This window comes from Strigops habroptila, chromosome 11 (assembly GCF_004027225.2).
Source record: "Strigops habroptila isolate Jane chromosome 11, bStrHab1.2.pri, whole genome shotgun sequence".
NCBI lineage: Eukaryota > Metazoa > Chordata > Aves > Psittaciformes > Psittacidae > Strigops > Strigops habroptila.
This window is the reverse complement of record NC_046360.1, coordinates 18792087-18814188: the sequence shown is the minus strand read 5'-3', so window position 1 is coordinate 18814188 and position 22102 is coordinate 18792087. Positions and strand designations below refer to the sequence as shown.

The following is a 22102-nucleotide window of genomic DNA, read 5'->3' as shown; positions in this document are numbered from 1 at the left end:
TCTATTATGTACTAAGCTTTTAAACTACAAAATCTATATTGTGAATCCCTGTTTAATGAGTTATTAACTGGGGAGATCAGTTGTCAATCTCGCATTAAATACATTTTTAAATGATTCTTTAATATTGTCAGCACTTACACAGTTGTGAATTATTACACAAATAATTCAATGTCTCATCATTTGTACTGGTTTTGCCATAATCTTAAAACTGCCCCTTGTGTTTAGAATGTTGTAAGCTTATCCTAGAAAGTATTTAAGCATATGGGATTTAATGAAGAGACCTCCATGCTTGAACGCAAGCACATCCATAAGCTCTTGGGTTGGAACAGTGGTCAGAGTAGTCAGCACTTGCCTTAACTGAACACTAAATTCTGAAAGCCTGACACAGATTTACTTCAGAAGACTTTCAGTGATACCATTTTTCAAGAGGAGACTAATGAGAATTCTGACACTCTGTTCTGTGTGTGTGTCCAGGATAGCAAAGACGCTTTTATTTATCCACTAGAAGACACTTGGCTGCATTTCAATTATTCTGCTGTGTAATGTTATTGTAAAGTGCCTTGAGAGTCTAAGCTGGTGAAAGACTGTGGATAAATGAAAAACATCCTGTCCTTTCCTTTCAAATAACTGTAGATTCAGAGTATGGAAGTGATTCCCTTTAAATTCCACATTTCCAGTGTGAGAAGATACTTTGATAAAGTTCTTTACTTGCGAATTTTTTGAGTCAGTTGTTCATTAGCACCAGATCATTTAAAAAGGATAAATGCACATAAAGGAAATAAACAGGGTAAAGTATATGAAGAGACACAAAATGCTGTAAGAAAATGTTCTGTTTATCACATTAATGTTGCTTTTGTACTGTTTTCTTCAAAGTACTGTTTGTGGAGTCTGTGTTTATCTCTTTGATAACCCCATACAAAGCAAAAATACAATCTCTACACTTCCGTGCAACATGAATGAGTAGATACATTTGCTACCTCCCCACAGTCCTTTTTCATAAAGTCTTGTTTGCTTTCTGCTTTCTTTGTATTAGAATTTGTTCAAATGTGATGTGTCAGATGTGGCAAATACTGTTGGATTAATATCCTTTTGATGCTCATTATATTCCAAATGTATATTGTCAGCACTTCAGATACTAATACTTAAAAGAAGGGATTTAGGAAAATAAAAGTAAAATAAACCAGACTGACTAATGTGAATCTTCTTTTCATAGGCAGAATTTTCAGAGATCAACTTGATAGCCCATGCTGATGGCAATTATGCAGTAGATATCCAAGTATTTCGAAATGGCACTAAAGTTGTCAGGTAAGAAAAACTAAACCGAGTAACAGCAAAAGCATTGCATTGGTTAAAGTGTGCATGTGAAAGATACTGATGATTTTCTGAATATGTGCAATAGGGATTCTGACTGATGCAACGCTCCTTGGTCACTGGCATGAAAAGTAGGAAATAGAGTATCTGATCAGTGCAGTAAGTCCTGTTTATGACAGGAAGGAAATCTGACGTTTTGATGGCATCAAAGATGGATTTGATTGAGATAAGAATAAAGTCTGGTATAAAGAATACATGATGGAGAGTTAGGGTTATTGATTGGGGTTTATCTTTGCTGCAGGATAACAACAATCTTGGTGATTTTGTACATGTCAGACTGTTCCAGATGAGCAGTATTCATTTCCAACATCGAATATTTTCTGTTGAAACAGGCCAAGTCGTAGCACTTCTCTTAGGATAGTTACTGGAATATCGCCATCTGTTTGAAAGATTTCAGTTTAAAAGCCTGAGATTTCCCAGTAAGATTGTCCAAAAAGGATTATTCCAATTGAAGGCAGGGTAATTTTACCTTTTTTTTTCAGTGAGGACATCAACAGCCTTGTAAATTGTAAGGGGAGAAAACAGGAGTATGCCTCGGCAAAGTAAAAGCTTAAGTAAGTAGTAGCAAAATTTTTTCAGGCAGTCCTATATCTAATTTGGGAGAATTACTCATATTTTGGCCAGTGCAGTTAAGGATGAGTTAAGTGTATCAGTTGTTCAGCTGAGCAATTGCATTTAGAAGGGTAGATCAAGCCACTAACAGAGATCTGGTAGTTTACTGCTTATGTTTCTCTTTAGGCAGGAGTCCAGGGAGCTGGACAGCATACAGCATGGCTTGTATCGTCCTGCTTTTGCACAACATCTGTCCAAATAAGAGATTAGGAAGTTTCTACTCATTCACGTAAACAAAAAAAAGTAACCCCATTGCAAATAAGTTTACTTTATGCTTTAAAACTCACAAGTGCTTAATCCCTTGTGTGTTCTAAAAGTACTGCAGCTGAATCCAACAACCACTTATGCCAAATCGACAAGATTATTTTTTTAGAAGAGTAAGATATTTCAATTTTTTAGGGGGTTTTGGGTTGTTTTTGTGTTGGTTTGTGTTTTCCTCCAGAGATAGAAGTTTTGGAGCCAGGAAATCTTGATCACTGCTCCTTAGTGGCTTTTCTGGAGAGAGTTTTCCAAACAGAACAAAAATACTGAGGCCAAGTTAGCATCAAAACATACCAGTACTTAAAGGGAATTGGGAACCTCCAGAAAATAGCATCTACAAAGATGTATGTTTGCAGTTTACGAGAAAACTTGGCGAAACTGCTGCCTATGTTAAGAGATAAAGAAATCCTGTGTCAGCAGAGGGCTCTGATAATGAGACAACAAAGGATCTTATGATTTTGTCAGTTTTACAGGTAATCTAAAGGAATAGATCTACCTGAGGTTGATAAATTTCACTCCAGCCTATGTGAGACACCTGCATATGTGGACTTGCTGGGAGAAGGGGATGCAGACATGATGGGAGAGCAGTTCTCTGCTTCTGCAATAACTTATCTGGAGATACAGAATATTTTTTGAAACACAAAAGGATTTTTCATAATTGTTGCTTAGCTTCAGATAGGTGCTGGTCTTTATGTTGCTTTAAGCCTGGTTGGTTTGGGAAGTTCATTGCCTGAAGCTTGGAATGTGCTCTTTCTGTCACTAAGGAATGCAGTTACTGGTGGCTATTACTTTCCATGTTCAGTTGATAAGAAGTTTCATTTGAAAACCAGTATTAAATGCGGGTCAGACAATAGGATGTGTGTTCTGTCTGTCTCAACTGTCAAGAGAGATGGGGGAAACTGTGGGTTCTGCTGGTATCAAAGTTCATATTGAATATGGACTATGAGCTTATTACTAAAAAGGCACAAACACCTGACTATTGAGATGAAAATTCTTAAGTGTTACTAATCTGAGGCCCACTGTGACCTCGTATCATAGATCTGTGAGTAAAATATTAGTTAGCAAAAGCATAGCCATTTCAGTGACACAGTTTTGCTGTCTTAGTTTTGGAGGGAAAGTATGTGAAACAGGCACCTGCTTGTTTCATTTTTGTGAATGAAAATCGATCCATGGAAGATGATACCTTCTGTTACATAATGCTGAGATTTGGGCTCTTACAAATGCTTAAGCCAGGATTAACATTTTTCTCATGACATTCTTCTGTACAGAGTCATTGTGTCCGGCAGTAATCACACATCTAGAAGAATTATGTAAACGTATCGTGTTCCTTTGAGGAGATTTTGCAAAACAAAATACATTCTTTGAGTGTTGTTGGGTTTTTTTATAAAGTATATTCCCTCAATTCCCCAATTGTTTCATTAAATTGGTATTTAAATGGACATTTCCTGTTTTATTGAAAAACACAGTGCTGTCTTTGAGATGATATGTAGTCAATCCCCTGAGTACTGCTTGAAATGATAGAGGTGATCTCTTTTTGCACCAAGTAGTCTGCAATTCTGATTAAGGCATCATTAGTCCTCTAAGTATTATACTCCTGCTGTGCTCCTCAGTTGAGTTGCCTTGTTTCAAACACTTGGCACACCACCCTGAAACCTAGATCACGGATTCTAAGACCTATGCTACAAACTTGTTTTTGGGAACTTGTTTAAAGGCTACAGTTCTTTAGGAGTTGTGGTCAGTGGGCCACAGTGCTGTTTTAATGACTCTTGACAGCAAATCTTTAGAATGCTGCTTTTGCCAAACCCTGCATTACATTTGAAAGCCTGGTTAAGGCTCCAGCTAATATGCTTTGACTACCGCGTTCAGGCTGGAATCTCAAAACTGCCAAGGCAATTTCAACATGAATTTTAATTGTTTTGTTTTGTTTTACTAGAGTGAGATTTCGGAATGACTTTGTAATCTCTGGAATTTTGCACTCCAGCATACAGCTTATATTTAGTCAGGGCATGTAAATAATTATACCGATTTACCACACTAATTTAATTTACCCTCCAGTTATGCCTCTTTCAGGAGGTCGATAGCTTCAAGCTAGTCAGTGTTTTTCCACCAGCAGAGAGTCTTTCAAAAGGCGAGATGAGGAGCAAATTGCCCCATACTGGTGGCTCTATCCAGTTGCATTATATCTTCTGTATTTTATAACTTTCTTCAGTAACTAAATGTCAGGGTTTGAGTAAGGTGAAGGTGGTGTCAGATTATTCTCAAAGGCGCATGGTGAAAGGACAATAAGCCAGGCAGGTTGCAACAGGGGAAATCCTGATTATATACAAGAGAGAAAAGTGAAAACAAAAAAGTGCAGTTTTAAGTTTAGAAATTCATTTTGACAAGTGTGTTGATCAGAACTTGAATTGTGATTATCTCCAATACCTTTTGGAAGCAATGGGGTTGCTTCACCTCTTACTGTCTTTTAAGCAGTCTGACAATAGTTGTGAAAACAATTACTCCCAAGAAGCTTAAGGGTCTGGCAGAGACATTTGACTGCTTTGGTTTTGATTGTCATTGCTCAGGAACCAGTGTACATAAACTAAGTGCATAATTCAGAGTTTATAGATGTGATTTATCTTTCAGTGGGAAGACAACCTGAAAAGCTGTGATAATCTCTCTCTTCCCTGAATGGAGTCACATTATTGATGGGATTCTGATGTTTTCTGAAGAGTGGTTAAGAAATGATACAGTACAGATTTTCAAAAAGCCATAATAACTCTTTCCATCTTTTAGCATTTACCTTAGTTTTGAGTGTTCTTTTAGTATTTCTTTTTCCATCAGCTAAATGGATCCATCAGCTAGACATTTTTCCCTTTTAAGATTTGCCTGTTGAAGGAAAAAAACATTTGATCACTGACCATTAGCAATGTATCTTGTTCCTGCTAGGTCCTTCAGGCCTGATTTTGTCCTGGTTCGACAGCATTCGTTCAGCATGGCAGAAAATGAAGACTTCCGTAACCTGATCATTGGGATGCAGTACGCTGGCATCCCCAGTGTCAACTCCCTGGAGTCCATCTACAACTTCTGTGACAAGCCATGGGTGGTAAGTCACGCACCGAAAAGTTCTCCTGGTGCAAAAAGCAGTTGGTGACTTTTTCTTTGCTCGTTTAGGTCCTTTTCGTGAACACTGAAGTATCAAACTGCAAAGGTACTTAGCAGAGCAGTGTAGGCAGTGTGGAGACAGAGAGAAAAAGCACTTGTAGTACTGAGGAAGCTAACGGCAGGCCTGCCCACTGCTAACATACGTACTAAAGTGAGGAGAGAGTGTTTATTCACAATTTGGGAAAATCAAGCTGAGAATATTTTTCATATTTGTGGTTTTGAACAGAATTCAAACAGACTTTGGCCGATGTTTTCCGCATGCCTGTGAAATGTTTGGGGATATGCCTTAGCAAGGAAATCTGGAGCTATTAGTTTCCTCGTTCAAAAGCACTTTTCATAATCTTGTGCATATGGGGTTAGGAGATTATCTTTTCCACTACACCTAGAGTAATGAGAACACTGCAGAATCACTGATATTTACCAGTTTTACTGCGGAAGCCAATTCAGTTTTTCATGACATGCTTTGTAATAATAGAGGTAGAATTCAGTGATCTTCTTGCTTCATAGAGAGCTAAACATTAGTAGCAACAAGGTAAAATGTAGTGCTGTGAAAGATGATGATCAATGGTGCAGTCACTGTTCCTGTAATACACGTATTCAGTTGTCCAAGAGCTAATGCAACTTCAAAGAATAACACTTGTTACAAAGGGCCAAAGCTTCATCATTTTTCCCTCTGTTGTTGGGGTGAGAAAAGAACATGATTACAGTTGTCAGTACTTTTCACACCAAAGGGAAGTTTTGCTGTAATACTTCTTATTGCCTTGAAGATGTTTGTTTTTTCGCGCTTATTATTAAAATCCCTCCAAAAAATTCTTAGCAGACTTTAACATATATTTCTTGCAGCTGATTTTATTATATGCTTATGTTGCAGTAAACTACAGTGGGGCATAAATATTTGATTGAATGTTTATAACTTCTCAGAATACATATTGTACATTGCCGAATCCATTATTTTAATACATCACATTTTCTGTGCTGTGGGGCATCTCTTACTCCTTTGATTCATTGTATACAGTAAAGCTGGGTGGTAGAGCAATAGCAGTAGCATTGATATGCAATAATGATGCAGTAAAAAGAAAATTAATAATTCCTCCTTCTCATATTCCTGTGGTGGCATTAAAGTCATGGCTGCTCTTCCACCAAACTGATAAAGATAGCTCTTTCTTACCACTGGTCTTGTTGCACATCAAATTTCTGTGCTGATTTTTCACTCTTCTAACTGGGAATAAATGGAAGTTATAGGAATATTTACTGTAACAAGTGGAAGACCCAGCAAAAGCAAATATAAGTTTACGTGTATGAAAGAATTAATTCATGCTCCATATCTTTTTATTCCATATAATACACCTCGCAAACAAATAATGAAGTATTATGCTTATAAGTTCTTACTTGAATTTAGAATTATAGTACTTTAAAAATAGTCTTGAATTATGGTAGAGCTTTTCTAAGGGTGTGAGGGTGCTGAGGCGCTGGCACAGGGTGCCCAGAGAAGCTGTGGCTGCCCCATCCCTGGCAGTGTTCAAGGCCAGGTTGGACACAGGGGCTTGGAGCAACCTGCTCTAGTGGAAGGTGTCCCTGCCTGTGGCAGGGGGTTGGAAGTGTATGAGCTTTAAGGACCCTTCCAACCCAAACCATTCCATAACACCACAATTTATGATGAAATGGCTGCATCCTGAATTGTCAGAAGATCTGTATGTTTGGTTTTTGTGAAAATTCTCATTTTGGCTGAAATTTCTGTAGTTTGTCTCAGCCAAGATATGAGTGAAATGCAAATATTTTTCAGCTGATCTTACTTTATTTGAATATAGAGAAGAATGATATTTTTTCCCTTTGAGATTTCCTACCTTGCACTTCTACCTCTGGTAGGAGCATGTGTTTTCTTTGAAATACTCAAAATTTGCACAGCCTCAACAAGAGTCCGTTTCATCTCTTTCAGGTTTTCCTCTCAGAAATAACTATTGTAGAGAAATCGTAGTGTCAGGCAGGTGACGTGCTTTAAACTAGCTGCTTTCATCTTTTTTTCTGTAGTTCCCTGAAGTTGTTTCATTAAGGTGTGTAACAGAGCGGGGCTGGAGCCTACACACCCTCCCTTGCTAGTCCATGGACAGTGAGGCTGAGCAGGTAACACTCTTGCTGTGAACATGATTGTTCTTTGCTCCAGCAGTGGCCTCACTTCTGGGTTTTAACTACCTGTGACCATAAGCTAAGTCTGTAAACGTGAGATTGGTTCCCATTCTGAATACGTGATGGTGCTGTACTTTAGCTGGATCCCACTTAGGAGTGTGGACTTTTAATTTGAGCACAAAAAGAGTTTGTGTACAAACACGAGGGGATTTGTTTGGGCATTTAACTTGGAATATCCTGACTTCTGTTCTTTGTGGTAGTGGGAGATGTAGAGACAGGCATGCTCATCCCAGAGCATCATGACATCTTCATCACTAAGCATTGCAAGATGTCCCGCAAACCTGTTTCAACCCATGCCAGAAGAAATACTCTGAGGGTAAAAATCTGTTGATCCTTTGATTCAGCTAGTGTCATGAATATTCAAATAATGCAGCAGGACCCAGGAACTGTTGGGTTTGCTAATGTTATCTTTTAGCTTGCTCAATTAAACCTTACTCATACATGCTACCCTGCCTCTGTGCAATCCCTGCTGCAAACTGTGGTGCAGTTTTGGATGCCTTCAAGTGCTCATCTCAATCTGTTGCTGCATGGAAGCAGTAAGCAGAAAAGCTACTGATGCCCATACTGTGCTCCTAGATGTACTTCAGGCCAGTGACTCAAGAAGTATTCCCCACTGCTAAAATGACACCTATTTAGGCTGAACTGACATATACTTACTTAAACTGTAACTAGAGAAAAACCTAGCAGAATTATTCTGCAAGTTCCTTGATCAGAAATCTGCTCAATGTTTACAGCACTGATTAAAGGAATTGAATCACCTGCCAGGCTCCTCTGTTATATACAGAACTGATTTGCTGAAACTGCAATTGTACGTTTGCAGTAAAGACCACTCTCTTATTTAAATTTCTGTCTTTTTCATCGTAGCTTAAATAGTAGAATACACTCCAATTCCAGTTGCAATTTACATTATTTGTTGTCTCAACATTCAGTTCAAAAGAAAAGTAGGTTCCACTTCATACACATCTGTATGTTTTCATACAGTACAGCTTACTGTCGGGTTGTCAGGGAGTGTGTTCAGCAGCCCTGAGTGTCCCTGTCAGGTGTGCAAGCACGTGCTTGGACTTGCCGTCGATCAGCCCCCTTTCTCCGCTGCATGTAAAGGATGCCTTTCTGGATAATCCCTTTCCTAACATGGTGACGTGATAGTTGTATCAAAGCTACTTCTATAAAAATTACAAGTTCAAAAGCCTTATGAAAAATCAGGAAGCAGAACTCTAGGTGAAGTCATGAGTAACAATCTGTATTAATTCATGAGAAATGCATTGACTTTCCTGCAGGTAAAATTTGAGTGGCAGAAGTGAATTGCAATTTCTATAACAGCAGAAAAAAAACCCAACAGGGTGTCCAATGGAATGGGCCTTTAAGGGATGAAAAATGATCGAATTAGTGATGGGCAATTGCTCTTACTTACATCAGGGTAAAATCAGGAGTAGGATAGAATTGCTAGGAGGGGAAGTCAGGAAAGAGTAAAATGAGAGTTAGAATCCAACATAAAAGCTCTTTGTTTTTTAAGTTACTGTTGTTCAGAGTATCAGGTCTTTGCTTTTCTTTAGAACATACAGCTCTGGATGCACAGCATCTCTTCTCAACCCTGAGGGCAGATTCACACTCTGTGTTAGAAGCTGAAGCACCTGCCTTTAGTTTTTCAGCAGAACCCTTGCTGTATTTTATTGAAAGGTGGAAGATTGCCAGGAACACACTAAACATTTCTGAGAACAAGTCTTAAAGCTTGTATTTTCCAGTGTCGGGATATAGCCAGTTCCTTCGAATGCATGTCAAAAGTTCAAAGCACTGAATAACCCCTTGAAAAGTTGGGATGCCAGCAACCGTGGCAAAAAAAGTACTGAAATGAGTGTTGGTGAGATGTTTGTTGGCTGAAATATGTTAATGTTTGGGATTATTACTCTACTCCTGTTATTTCACTTCTCTGATAATACTTACCACCTACCTCGTGAAATAGTCGTGATCCTGGCTTGTGAGAAGAGTTTCACTTACACACTGGTAAGAACATCAGAAAGCTACTTACCTAGGGGGAGAGCATGACTTTTATAAAGAGAGACTAAGTTCTTTATTAGTGAGTGCATGCAGAGCTGGGGAGGAACCGTTTTAAGGCTCATGCCTTCTCTTACCACGTCGGAACATTTCCTTGCGCTGTCATGTTGCAAAGTGGTAGTCTTGTGCATGACTTATCCCTTTCAAATGAGCCAAGAATGTTCTCTAGTTTAATTTATAGTTACAGCAAGTTAAGGTGAGGAAAAAATGTATACTTTCCTTGTTGGATTTGTGACTCATAATTTGACTCATGTCTAAAATGGTCTGCAGAACCTGTTGTAAAGCACTATGAAAGTTTTATAATAGTAGAAAGAAAAGAGTAATTAATTACTCAAAGTTATGACTTGGTATTATTTAAAGTTACAATCTAGATACTTTATTATCTCTGTTTTCCTTTAGAAAAGGTAATTCAAGAAATAAATGAGATATTCCTTAGCTGAAGCTTATAAGATTGATGTAAACTTTCCTACAGTAAATGATGTAGGTAAGCGAAGTAATTGCGGAGGCCAGAAGGCACTGGAAAATGTGATAAGGACAGTGCTTGCGGCAATGAGTGAAATCCCAGCTTATGATTCAGACTGAGGAAATAAAAAAAATTCCATGATTTTCCAGTGTATTGGGTTGAATTTTTAAAACTTTTCTCCTGCCCTGCATACGTCCTTTTGTGTGCTTCCCAGTAAGATTTCTGTGGAATTAGCATGCTTAAGTCTTTACATCAGTTGAACTCTGGTCTTGATTTTAGCTTCAGTTGTAGACTGGTGGCAGGTCTTGGAATACCACAGGTTATTAGCTCTTCACCCACAGTGTGTACAGCACTGCTAATAAGTGGAATTGTGGTGAGGCAGAGTTAATTGGAGTATACTAAAGATGCAGACCCTTACTTAGCAGTGACCGCACAGTTCAAGCTTCATGACTGCTATAGGTAGAACACTATTTCAGTTAAACCTGGACTGTGATTTACTAATTACACACAATAGGATCTGGATTGCTATTTTATGTATCTACACTATAGATAGTGATAAGCATTTCAACACTGCAGAGATCACAGAATTGCTGTAATTGTGTAGCCCAAGTGTGTATGACTGAAGAGAGAGAAAATTCTTATAAAACCCATTCCACTGGATTCTGTCCAATTCCATGATAGTAGCTTTACCTAGCAGCATCTGCAGCTGGCTGCAAATCTGTTCTCTTATTAGCCTGCCTTGGGAGGCTACATAACAGTGACTGGTTTAGAAGGCTTCAAGTCTCTGCTGAGACACTAATTACACATTTACTCTGGTGAAGGCGATGGCACAATCTATGGCATAATAATGGGTCTACAAAAAACATTTGTGAGTAGTGACCTCAATTAGCTGCTGCCACGCTTGTGGAAGAGTCTGTATTTAGGTTGAAATACTGGCTTGATGTAATCAAGGAGGGGATGTAGAAAGCCCAGGGTGGTGTGTCAAGCTACTGCATGGCTGTAACAGCTGGGGAAGGGACGTCTGTCACTGCATGCGTGGAAAACTGGGTGCAGAGCAGGCTTGGCCTCATGGGATGTAAACTCTGTTGGTCTAATGACAAACTGATACGTCACTTCAGTAATGTGGGAAATAAAGGGAAAAAAACAGGAGCAGTTTTCTGGTCAAAAGCTGGCAGAGTGGAAATGAGACCCAGAAAACAGAGATACCTGTATGACTGTAGAGGCAGCTGAAAGATCCTGATGTTTTTCACATAGAGTGCCAGATGTGAACCCATCTTGTACTGAAACATCTTCAAAAGCTCACTGGGACTTTGCTTCATTGTAAGAATTTATTGTTATTAAGGGGTTTAAGTGTAAGAGAAGTGCCATAGAACACTTTGTTATGCCAAAATGTGTTTCCTTGCTTATCTGCAATCGTTCTGAGGGAAGGCTGGTCATGGCTTTTCCCTTTGTTAAACTTGGTAGTGCTGGAGATGTCGCAGCTCTGTTTGTTTCTCTATGCTTTGGGAGAGGACAGCCAAATACTTTTTTGCAAGTTCGTTGACATTTTCCTCTTTCGCTCCTTTTGCCAAGCTTACGTCATCCTGTGCCTTCGTGTGTTGTAGTTTGCTCTGTGTTTCTTTTGCAGATGATTTTCCATTTACCTATCTTCATGTTCCTACTCTTATTGAATGCTTCATTTCTCTGCTCTTACCTTGCTTGCTTTCTGCTTTAACTGCAGTCTGTTGCTTTCTGACTGTATTGAGTACTCTCCCCCACCTTGTTTTCTCTTCCTTCATGTGTTGCTGTTAGAAGTTGCACTGTTGTGCTTTTTCCCCTTCAAGCTGTACTTAATAATCTTGAGCAACAGACTGGGGCACTGGCAGGGAACTTGTAGGCACTCTGCAGGGAGGAGTGTGTGAAAGAAATGAGCTCTGTTCATTCCAGCTTCCTGTTGACACAAATTATTGAAGCTATGCTAATAGACAGACACAGCCACACAGAAGAGTTTCAATATTGTGTCAAAGTATCTTCTGGAGAATGAATAACAAATGAAATTAATGTGTGCAAGAAGAAAAGTCTTTGGAAAACCTATTTACTGTAAATCTATGAGACATCTCAATGCTATTCCATGCCTCTTTTAGAGAAAGATATTAGAAATTTTTATTGCACCATAAGAAAATTCTGTGCTCATTACCAAAACTAAGATTTGTACAATAATGTTGAACAATGGGGTAGAATTTGGCTGATTATTCACTTCTCTGTGTGCCAGAGGAGATCTTCTTGAAGGTCAAGGCTAAAGAATGCATACCTGCAATCTGTCTCCAACTCAGACAGGGAAGACATTTAGAGACTTTCAGATTTAATGTCTGTTAGCATCAGGAATGTTAGAAATGTTAAGACCTGCCTGTTAGTCACTGGCTATAGTACTATGTATTTCATTAGATGAAACCTAGAACCATCACTGAACTTCCTTGTGGTTTCAACCATTCTCATAAGATTGCGCCTCTTTATAGAGCCCTATTAAGTTTGATCTGTTCTTAAAACAGAAAGAAAATATTACAGACTCGCTTAATGATTCTGTGTATGTAAACTCACTTGAAATTCCTTGGAAAAAACAGACCCTTAAATGGTAAATGTACCTCAGTGTGTTTTGTTTTTTTTCTGTTCCATACAAGTAATTCTTACAGCTCTATCTTCATCAGTCTTGAACTACATATATTTTGCTTTGACCGGCATTTACTGTCATGAGGCTAATTTAATGCAAAAGTCAACTCAGATTTTTGGATTGCCTTCTTGAATGTTGTGGTAGGTTGTTGCCACGCTGCCCTGCTCTTGCCTGGACTAAAGAGCAGCACTGGGAGCTCTTGAGATCTCTGACAGACTTTCAGTACATTGAATGCTTCTAGTGACAGAAAATTGAAACAGACTTTAACCGTTTCTTAGCTTCTACTGAAAGAAACTATTTAAATAAAGGCTGTAAGACTAATCTGAAAGCCAGGAGTATAAAGCTGTCATTCATTTCCTTTGTATTATCTGCTGGTTCTGCTACAGAATTGAAATTCAAAACACCATTGTCTTGCTGAAATGAGGGAAGATCTCAGGACAGGAAAGTCCATGTATGTAAGAAGCCTTGTTTGATTGAGTTTGAATTGTGGGAACAAAGTTGCAGATGCACGTGAGTGCATCTATGTACAATTTAAGACAAAAAATCTATTTTCACCATACGTTTAGCTTTAAAATGGGCTTTGCTTCTTACTTCAGTGGTTAAATACCTAAATAATGCTTTTTTCCTGAAGATAACTTCATACATACACATCTGAGTATCTGCACAAAAGGTAATGAACTACAAGACTCCTTAACAATGAATATGGGAGGGCTACATGTGCCAAAACACAGTTTGCATTAAAAGGTAGATTTCTTCCTCTACTTGAAGTTTCATTGAATTCAGTATTTTGATAAACCTTATTTCAACTGGAAAGTCTCAGGATGTTACTATCTCTAAAAGAAAAAATCCCACAAAGCAATAAAATCTCTTTCTGGTGTGGTGAGCCCCAAACCCTTTTGAGAAGTGCTTATGCACTTGCCCGAGTACCATTAAAATAAGCAGGTGCAGAAATGTTTCCTTGGGCGAGACGCTGAACATCATGTTCCCATCATAATGGAATAAGCTGCACAATTCTCATTGCTGCCAAGTGCACCCAAGAAGGAGCCCCTGTAGCTTTTATTTCAATGACTCAGTTCCATAAACTTATTTTTTTCCCCTCTGTAACTTTTCATTCTGAAATAAAAACTTCCAGAAGGCCTCTTGGTCTAGGCCTCACAGTACTTATTTTTGCAAATTCTTTTGGAACAAACATGTCTTGCCTGTTTTCTACCTTTTATGCTCATCAGCTACTTTTGCTTCTTTCTAATCCACATGTCTTCCTTAAATCTCAGTTTCCTCACTGTTTACGCATTTTGTCACTGCCTCTTTCATTAGCCAAGGTGTTTCTCATTGCCAGATGCCTTGCTACCTAACTTTGCAAGCCAAGATGGAATGTTTTTGTGTCTCTGACTGTGATCCTCGTCTAGTTTTCTGTTGGTTTTGATTAATTTTTTTTTTTTTAATACAGCTTTTCTAACTGTTGTATTAAACTATTTTTCCCCTCTCACGGGTGCACTCTGGTAATCTGTAAGCAAGAGCTCTGCATGCGGTTCTTCCAAGCGCATGAGGTTTTTCTTTAGAAATTCTTAATGGTTTGTATATCGCATCAGATGTAATTCTGATGTGAAAATATTCCAGCGGTTAATTACAGCAGTGATTACTAATTGGAGAGATGTGTCTCTCAGAGGTAGCACAGGCTGCAGCACGCATGCTGCAGGGGAGGTGCAGGAGTCAAACAAATGCCTTTGGAAATCCTGGGTAACAGGGAGCAGGCAGCCCGAAGAGTTCTCGGAAGGGTCAGCACAACCCAACCAGGCTGAGTAGCCCTGTCTCAGTAGGTGCAGACAAGCACCCCAGAGGGTAAGGAGGGAGCTGGAGGTAAAGGAGGTGAGGAAATACCAGCTGCAGTGAGGGGTGGAAGGAAGAGATGCTGCTAGTCCTAGAGTGATGGGTCAAGCAGCAGGATTTGACTAAAAGATGCAGTGGGGGAGAGCAGCTCAGCTTGGAGAGGCAGAGATCCTCACTGTGTTCTCATGTGAGACTGGGCTGCACAAGGGTTAGGGATCAACTCATCTATGAATTATGATACAGGGTCCATATGAGTTATCTTTCCACTCACAGTCCAACCGTGCTGCCTTTGGCTTTGCATCGTAATAATGGAAAACTACTGGAGGAACATCAAGTTCTTTTGTCAGTTTCCATCTTTTCTGGATTCTGTTAGTGTGCCCAAACTGATTTGTAGACAGTTTCATTACTCAGTTGTATGTCAAACTTTTCATTGACTTTGAAAGTTTGAATGTTTTCATTAAGTTGCCCGTCAGCTCCTGCTGACAGAAAGTAGTACGTAAGCTACAGTCAGCAGTCTGTTCCCCTTGATTCTTGTGTTGGGTATCAAATAGCAAATCAAATGTGTATGTACTCAGCCTTCTGGGAAAGTATCTAATGTTTACTAAAGCATAGTAGAAGAAATGTAGGCCAGCGGCAACAAAGCAGCGCATGAATAGCATAAGAAGAGTAGCACAGATGCTGCCCAGGTATAGTCATTTAAAATAAAAAATAAAATAAATAGAAAACCCCACAAAGACAAACACAAAAACTGTGTTTAAAACACAGGCATGGTGAAAAGTCTTGGTGAAATTGGCTCCCACAGAGGACGTGTGTCCCATGTACCCTCCTGGTCCCGTCCACACAACTGCTGAATTTCTTCTCCCTTTGAAGGGTCTACAGTGTTTGTCTCTCAATCTGTTGGCCACCGAGGCTGAAAGAGAAAACGCAATTGCTGAGGCCCCCATCCATACTCATGTCATTATATATATATATATATATTCAGGCATAATTTACTGTGGTGTGCAGTTCACAGAGGAATACTAGGAACCTCTACAGCATTTCCATGGGAAGCTGTCTTTCATCAATTCTTAGTCTTACAAAGGAATGATTTCAGTATACAGGAGGATGAAACTTTGACTCTGTCAAACATTGGAGCAGCATAACAACCCAATCTTTAAACTCTTTTGCATCACCTGCTTTGAAGTAACACATGTTCAAAGCAAGCTGGCAGCAATACTGAATATTGAGCTCATATTAGAAACTTAGAAATCTTATTTAATCATTTCAGCCACAATCACTGGTACACATTTAATACATTTGGTAAAAGGCAAATTTATATACAGAAATCCAGAAGTAAACTGGTATTGCATGGAATGTCTTCACTCCTCAGATGTGCCCACACCTTAGAGCAGTCAAAGATAAGTTAAATCTCAGCTAAAAGTGCTATTTTTTTAAAGACAGAGGGATTCAAAAAGTGTTCACCCATCAAAGTTTTCCTGTTTCTTCAGTCCTAGAGAGTGCCAGCTTCTCTGCTTTGGTGAACCAGACTATGCAGAGAATTTTATGATCATTATAGTTGTTACCATGGAGTATTAGATCGCCAATTGGGGTTCTTCCACTGTCAGTAGAAGCAAGCCTTAACTTGTAAAGAGAACAGGTAATGAATACTCACAACAAAGGGAAATCTCAGACACAAAAGGTTACACAGCTCAGTGGTACTTCCCTAATAGCGAACAACTGCAGGCAAAGGTGAAGTAGTTCATTCCATGAAAATCTTATTTGACATACCAGGAAATTCCTCACGGGAATGGTCAATGAAACATATCCTTCACTCTGGCAAGAGAGATGAGAAGCTTGCTGGAATTAGAGGTAACACCATCTGGAGTGATTAATTTTAAATCTCATATCTAATTATCTTTGAGGAGAATGCTTGTGCAGTTTGTTCAGGAAAAACTCTGAGCAGTTTAGGGATGACATGCATGTAATTACACAAAATTTAACTCATCTGAAGTGATAAGCAAAGGCGTTATTCAGATCTTTATGAAGTTAGCAAAGCGATTTCTGTAACTGTCTGCTGTTTGGTTGCAGTGCAGTCTATGCAGTCACATCTATAGAGTTTCATTCTTCATGTGATGAAACCCCATAAAGCTTTTATAAGAAATCAAAGGGAATAAGTGTCTTTTTGACTAAGTATTTCTTCTTATCTGTATCATACTTTGTTGGAGAGGAGAAAAAGTACAGCTGGCACCCTCCTGTTCTTTGATGCAGGAACAGTCCATAGGCCTAGATGTGAAAACTTTTACTGCCTAGTAGAGCAGAGAATAGCTGACATTGCAAAGAATGTTACAAAATCCCACTGTTTTCCTTTAAAAAAAGCCTATCTGAAAACCATAAATATGTGTGCCTAAGAATATGTCTCTTTGAGCTGAAAATAAGATGTAAAATTTGGAACTGAGAAGTAAATTCAGCAAGTGAAAATAAGGGTTAAAAGAACTTTTTTCCATGTTGTTTTTTCTTAAGATGTTGAAAAGATTCCTGCTGAAATGTTAAGCCCTATGAGTTTCTTTTGTTAGATAATTGTTAAATCTCCCAGATGTTTGGGCATCCATATAAAATATTTAAATACGGAGTGGCTCTACCAGTGTTCTCTATTTCATGAACATCTCACATCTGAAAACGTTCGCTATTGGATTAGATAATAATTGAGTAGTTTATACTCTAAAAAGATTATGCTTTTGCCCCAGGAAGAATTTTATAAACTAATGAACTGTAATCAAGGCAAGTCATTAATATGGTCTATATGGTCTGGTTTGGTTTCTTTAGTATTTAAAAAGTCTATATAACATCAAATCAATTTTGTCAGTGTAGTTTCCTGCAGACCTCTAAACCCCCTTTGGATAGAAAAGCAGACAACCTGCTCTTCTTTACTCAGCCTGTTTGTAAGCACTGTGTAGCTTCCAGTCTGTCCAGGTACAGCAGGATTTCCAGAAGTGGTCTGGTTGGGTGAAATCAAATTGCTTTTTCTGGGGGTAGAAAAGTTTGGCAAGAGATTCCTAAAACTGTAGCTGCAGAAGTGAAGCAGTGTCCCAACAGGGGCAAAGGATAACCCTTGCTGTGTTATTTCTCTCCTCTGCCTCAGGAAATTTAAACCTACTTTCCTCTGTGCTCTTCAACAGCTTATTTACTAAGCAGGAGTGTACTTTAGCATAATATGCATGTACTCTCTGTGATGATATGATTTTAAGGAAGCAAACATTTGCTAGTATTAATCTGAATTATCTTGGCTCTCTTGCCTCTCAAGTGAGTACCACAAGACCTATAAGTAGTGTCAGTTTCTTTTGGTTGCTTTCAGTGCAACTGGAAAAGAAAATAAGGAAAGAATCCCAGGAAATGCAATCATATGGTTTTTGGTTTTGTTTTTTTTTTTTTTTTTAGTGCTTTTACTTTAAGACAGATATATTTTAGCATAACAATTGTTTGGCAAAAATCATGTATTCAGTGGGCAGTATTTGCTTATGAAATTTTGAATTTGGATCTTGGATAAGAACAGAAATGAATAGTAAGTTGTCAGGATTCCTATCCACAGACCACCTTATTTTGGTAGCTGTGATAATATTTCCTCTGCTTGGGGTTAGTTTTGTACAGCACACTATCCAGCTAGAATTTCTTAAGGCTTTGGTGAAAACTACTCACCATTAAGGTATTTTCCACTGAACTTCAAATCTAAATACATGTTTTACCAACCCCGAGTAAACACCACGAAATTAAACAAACTCTCTGTGCCAGCTGGAAATGCGACGCAAAGCTTTCATCATTCTTTTCCCTTTAGACAGTTTTTACTCTCCCTGCACCCTCAATTGCATTAGCAGAGTAGATATATGTTATCTAACTAACTGCCTTACAGACAGAGTTCCATTGTTGTTTGCTTTTTTCCTGTTTGTAACCAGCAAACCCCACTATTCACACTGTTGTGCTAAGTTGTTTATGTCTCATGTTGGCATCATGACAATGAAACACATCACAGGCATGTACAAGCCAGAGCTTTGGAGGCTTGAAACAATAGTGGTCTTCTGACTGCCAAAGTCGTCTTTGCTCCCTAGAAACCTCGCTTGCCAAGCCGGGATCTCAAGAGTGATTTGGTTTTTGAACTGTTACAACAAGAGAGTTGATCTGTTCACTGAAGAGAAAGAACAGCCCCAAAATACATTTCTATTTAATAAAGAACATTTTGTCTTGTGCTTAAATGCTGTTTTGCTTTCTGCATTAGGCTATGACAGTCCAGCATATAGGTAGACTGGATATGTTGGAGAAGAAAGACTGAAAGAAAACATTAATAGAAATGGCAATAACATGTAGCTGTTTAAATTACCAGCATCTTTGTTGATTGTGGAAGAATAGCCATGGCTAGAGCCTAGGAAATCAAACCTCTGGTTTGTTCTTCACCAGACTTGTTCCATATGGCATAGCTACTGCTTTTCCCTTTGCAAAAGGGCATTTTAGTGTCCATGAAGTACCAAATATGGCCAATTGCGTCTGATCTTTAGATTAAAGATGATAGAAAATGCAAAATTATAATGATTTTATTACCACAAAATCAGCTTAAAACATATAGATGAGATATCTGAAGAGCAGTATTCCAGTGTACTTCATTTTCTGCACATGTGAAGGCTTAACTCTTAGAGGTTTTTTTCTTTGTCGAGCTGTATATGAAGCTTGGAGGGGTTAAAAAGGTGTGCATGTGAGAGGAGGAGAGAGCAAGTGTAGAATGTCTGTGCATTTGTTAGGTTTATGAAACACAGAAGACAAGAAGCAAAATGACAGTATGTCGTGGTTTAAGATGAGATCATTTTGATGAGTATGAGATCATTTTGGTAGACTGTGGTTTCTTTCCTAAGCTTTTTGTTCTGTTTTGCTTTATTTTACAGTTTGCCCAGCTGGTGTCTGTCTACAAAACTTTGGGTCCAGAGAAGTTCCCTTTAATCGAGCAAACCTTCTATCCAAATCACAAGGAAATGGTACGTGCAGCCACCAACACTAAATGTGCTTACTTTCTCTGTAGAACAGGAACTGTAAACACACAATTCATTTTCCCCACTTACTGTCTATTTTGAAAGCCATTTGGGAAGCTTTCGGAGAGATGAGACTGGGTGACCACTTGAAAGCATACTGATGGTTAACTGGAAGATTTTCAGATGTGAAGGTAGTAATTTTCCAGCTTACAAACTTCAGATCTGAAAGAGCTTAAATACTTATAAAGACACTGAAGAACTATTAATGCACAAGAGTTACTTTTGTGGTTTGTTTTTCAACCTAGTCCTTCATTATATGTCCAAAGTCTTTATCTTTGTAGATGATGCACAGGGCTGTGTGCCTGTCAGTGTAGAATTTTGAACTCATCTGAAATCAGGGTGGTTATGATCTGTGATCTTCATGTACCTGAGTTGACACTGATTTCCAGTCCTTCACAGGCATAGGTGCATTCATAAAAATCACACTTAGGGCCTTTACTCATGACCTGACTTATGCTGCAGACATTTTGTCTTACTTTTCTTATGGTTTCTGAGCAGAAATTCTTTCCTGAGTATATTTTTCTAGAGGAAATACTTTCAGCACTGAGAGAAACTGGAGGGGGGTTATTTGCTGATTGAATAGACTGGGAGAGAAGCATCAATTATTTTTAGACTATAATCCATTCAGCATATGTCACACAGCTGTGACTCAAGTACCAGTGCAAGGTCGTGACAAATATGCTAGTTAGCTGTTTACGTAAGGTCCTCAAGCTGTAATTGCTGTGTGTCTGCCTTGAGAATCTGGCTAGCACTTCGTTATCATAGGTGGCATCTAAGATAAGCCTCGGTGACAGCAGCTGACTAAGATTTCTTCTGAAGTCTCCTTCCTCCCACGACTGTCTCATCTTCTGGTGGTAAACACAGTATGGTGCAGTTCCTCTGTGTTTTTTGATGTATTGCAAGAGTGTTGGGATGGCTCTTCGTACTGCTTTCCCAGTTCTCTCTGGTTTCTTTGGACTGTTGGCTCACAGATGTTTCCACTTCTCTTGTCACATATGACACTTCTGGAAAGAGCTTTCACCACAGTGGTGTATTCAGTAAATTTGCTACACAGGAGTTTTGTAGAGCCGAATAAGAATGGTGCTGGTGTGAAGCAGCAGGTCTGAATGTTGTCCCAGACATCACCTCATGATGGAAGGGGTTTTTGTTGATGGATTTGTCACAAAAATTCACAGCTTTATAAAATTTGTTTGGTTTTGGTTTGTTTGGGTTTGGGGTTTTTTTTTATGCAAAGGAAGTGTTTTATGCCTTAGGGGTTTATTCATAACAGGTGGAGAAGCAGAACCACATCTCATATTTTGAAAGATGCTTTTTAAAATAGTAATAGGTTTTATATCTCTCTATTTTCCTAAGAATGCCCAAGATTAAACCTGCTTTATCATTTCCTGTGCATGATTTATTGTTCATTCTTCATTATTTTATCAGCTATTCTTCAGGCTCCCCAGAGACATGGTCACACCACCAAGCCTGTCAGAGTTCAAGGAGTTCTGGACGATGGTCATAGTCATATGGTTTACTTTTAGGTGGCCCTGCAAGGAGCAGGAAGTTGGACTTAATGATCCTTATAGGTCCTTTACAACTTGAGATGTTCAGTGGTTCTAAGATCTTACTGAAAAAGCAGGCCTTTTTAATGCAGTGCTAAATTGCAGTACATTAGAAACAAAGAAAATATCCCATAATTTGGGAACAAGGATTAATGTGTTAGCTTTTAATTTTTACATAGTGTGACCCTGTAGGTATACCCATGCAATTGCAAACTGCTGTCTGGAACAACTGAATTCAAATTCAGTAATAGACCACAAACAGAAAATATGTGTATGTGTTTCTAAGGCTTATTTTGCATAAGAGTATAACAACTATTTGAGTGGCTTTCCCCCTCTTCCCCTTATTCCTCTACATTGCTCACTAATATCTGAACTGATAAGTTACTTGTCTTTTGTTTGAGCTCCTAAATGTTACTGTTCTCCACAGCTAAGGATCTTTTCTTACATATTTCTATGTAATGAATGTTAATCTAGAGAAAATGAATGCACTTTGGTATTGGTTGCGCCATACGTGGTTTAGATGTGCCGTAAGAGCTGATTGGGATGAAGCTCATTTGTCTTCTGAAGAAATTATTTGGAACTTCATGGCTTGAAAAAATGATCAGGCAACATGGTACAAGCTAACATTTTATTCAAAGTTCTAGAATGGGCTGTAAGATGATCTGGGTATCAGAGTCTTCTGGTCGATGGGGGTAGATTTAGATTAGATGTTAGGAAGTTCTTCCCTGAGGGTGGTGGGACGCTGGCACAGGGTGCCCAGAGAAGCTGTGGCTGCCCCATCCCTGGCAGTGTTCAAGGCCAGGTTGGACACAGGGGCTTGGAGCAACCTGCTCTAGTGGAAGGTGTCCCTGCCCATGGCAGGGGCTTGGAACTGTATGAGCTTTAAGGTCCCTTCCAACCCAAACAAGTCTGTGATTCTGGGATTCTATGAATTGAAATGACATCATGC

At 38.9% G+C, this 22102-nt stretch overlaps 1 protein-coding gene across 1 annotated transcript in view; it reads left to right on the top strand.

Moving 5' to 3' along the window:
* Window positions 1-22102, top strand: part of SYN2 (synapsin II) — a 174745-nt gene that overhangs the window by 67620 nt on the left and 85023 nt on the right. The window contains exons 3-5 of the mRNA XM_030501034.1: window positions 1214-1305; window positions 5173-5329; window positions 19466-19555. Of these exons, the coding sequence (XP_030356894.1) occupies window positions 1214-1305; window positions 5173-5329; window positions 19466-19555 (339 nt within the window). The remainder of the gene's footprint in view (window positions 1-1213; window positions 1306-5172; window positions 5330-19465; window positions 19556-22102) is intronic.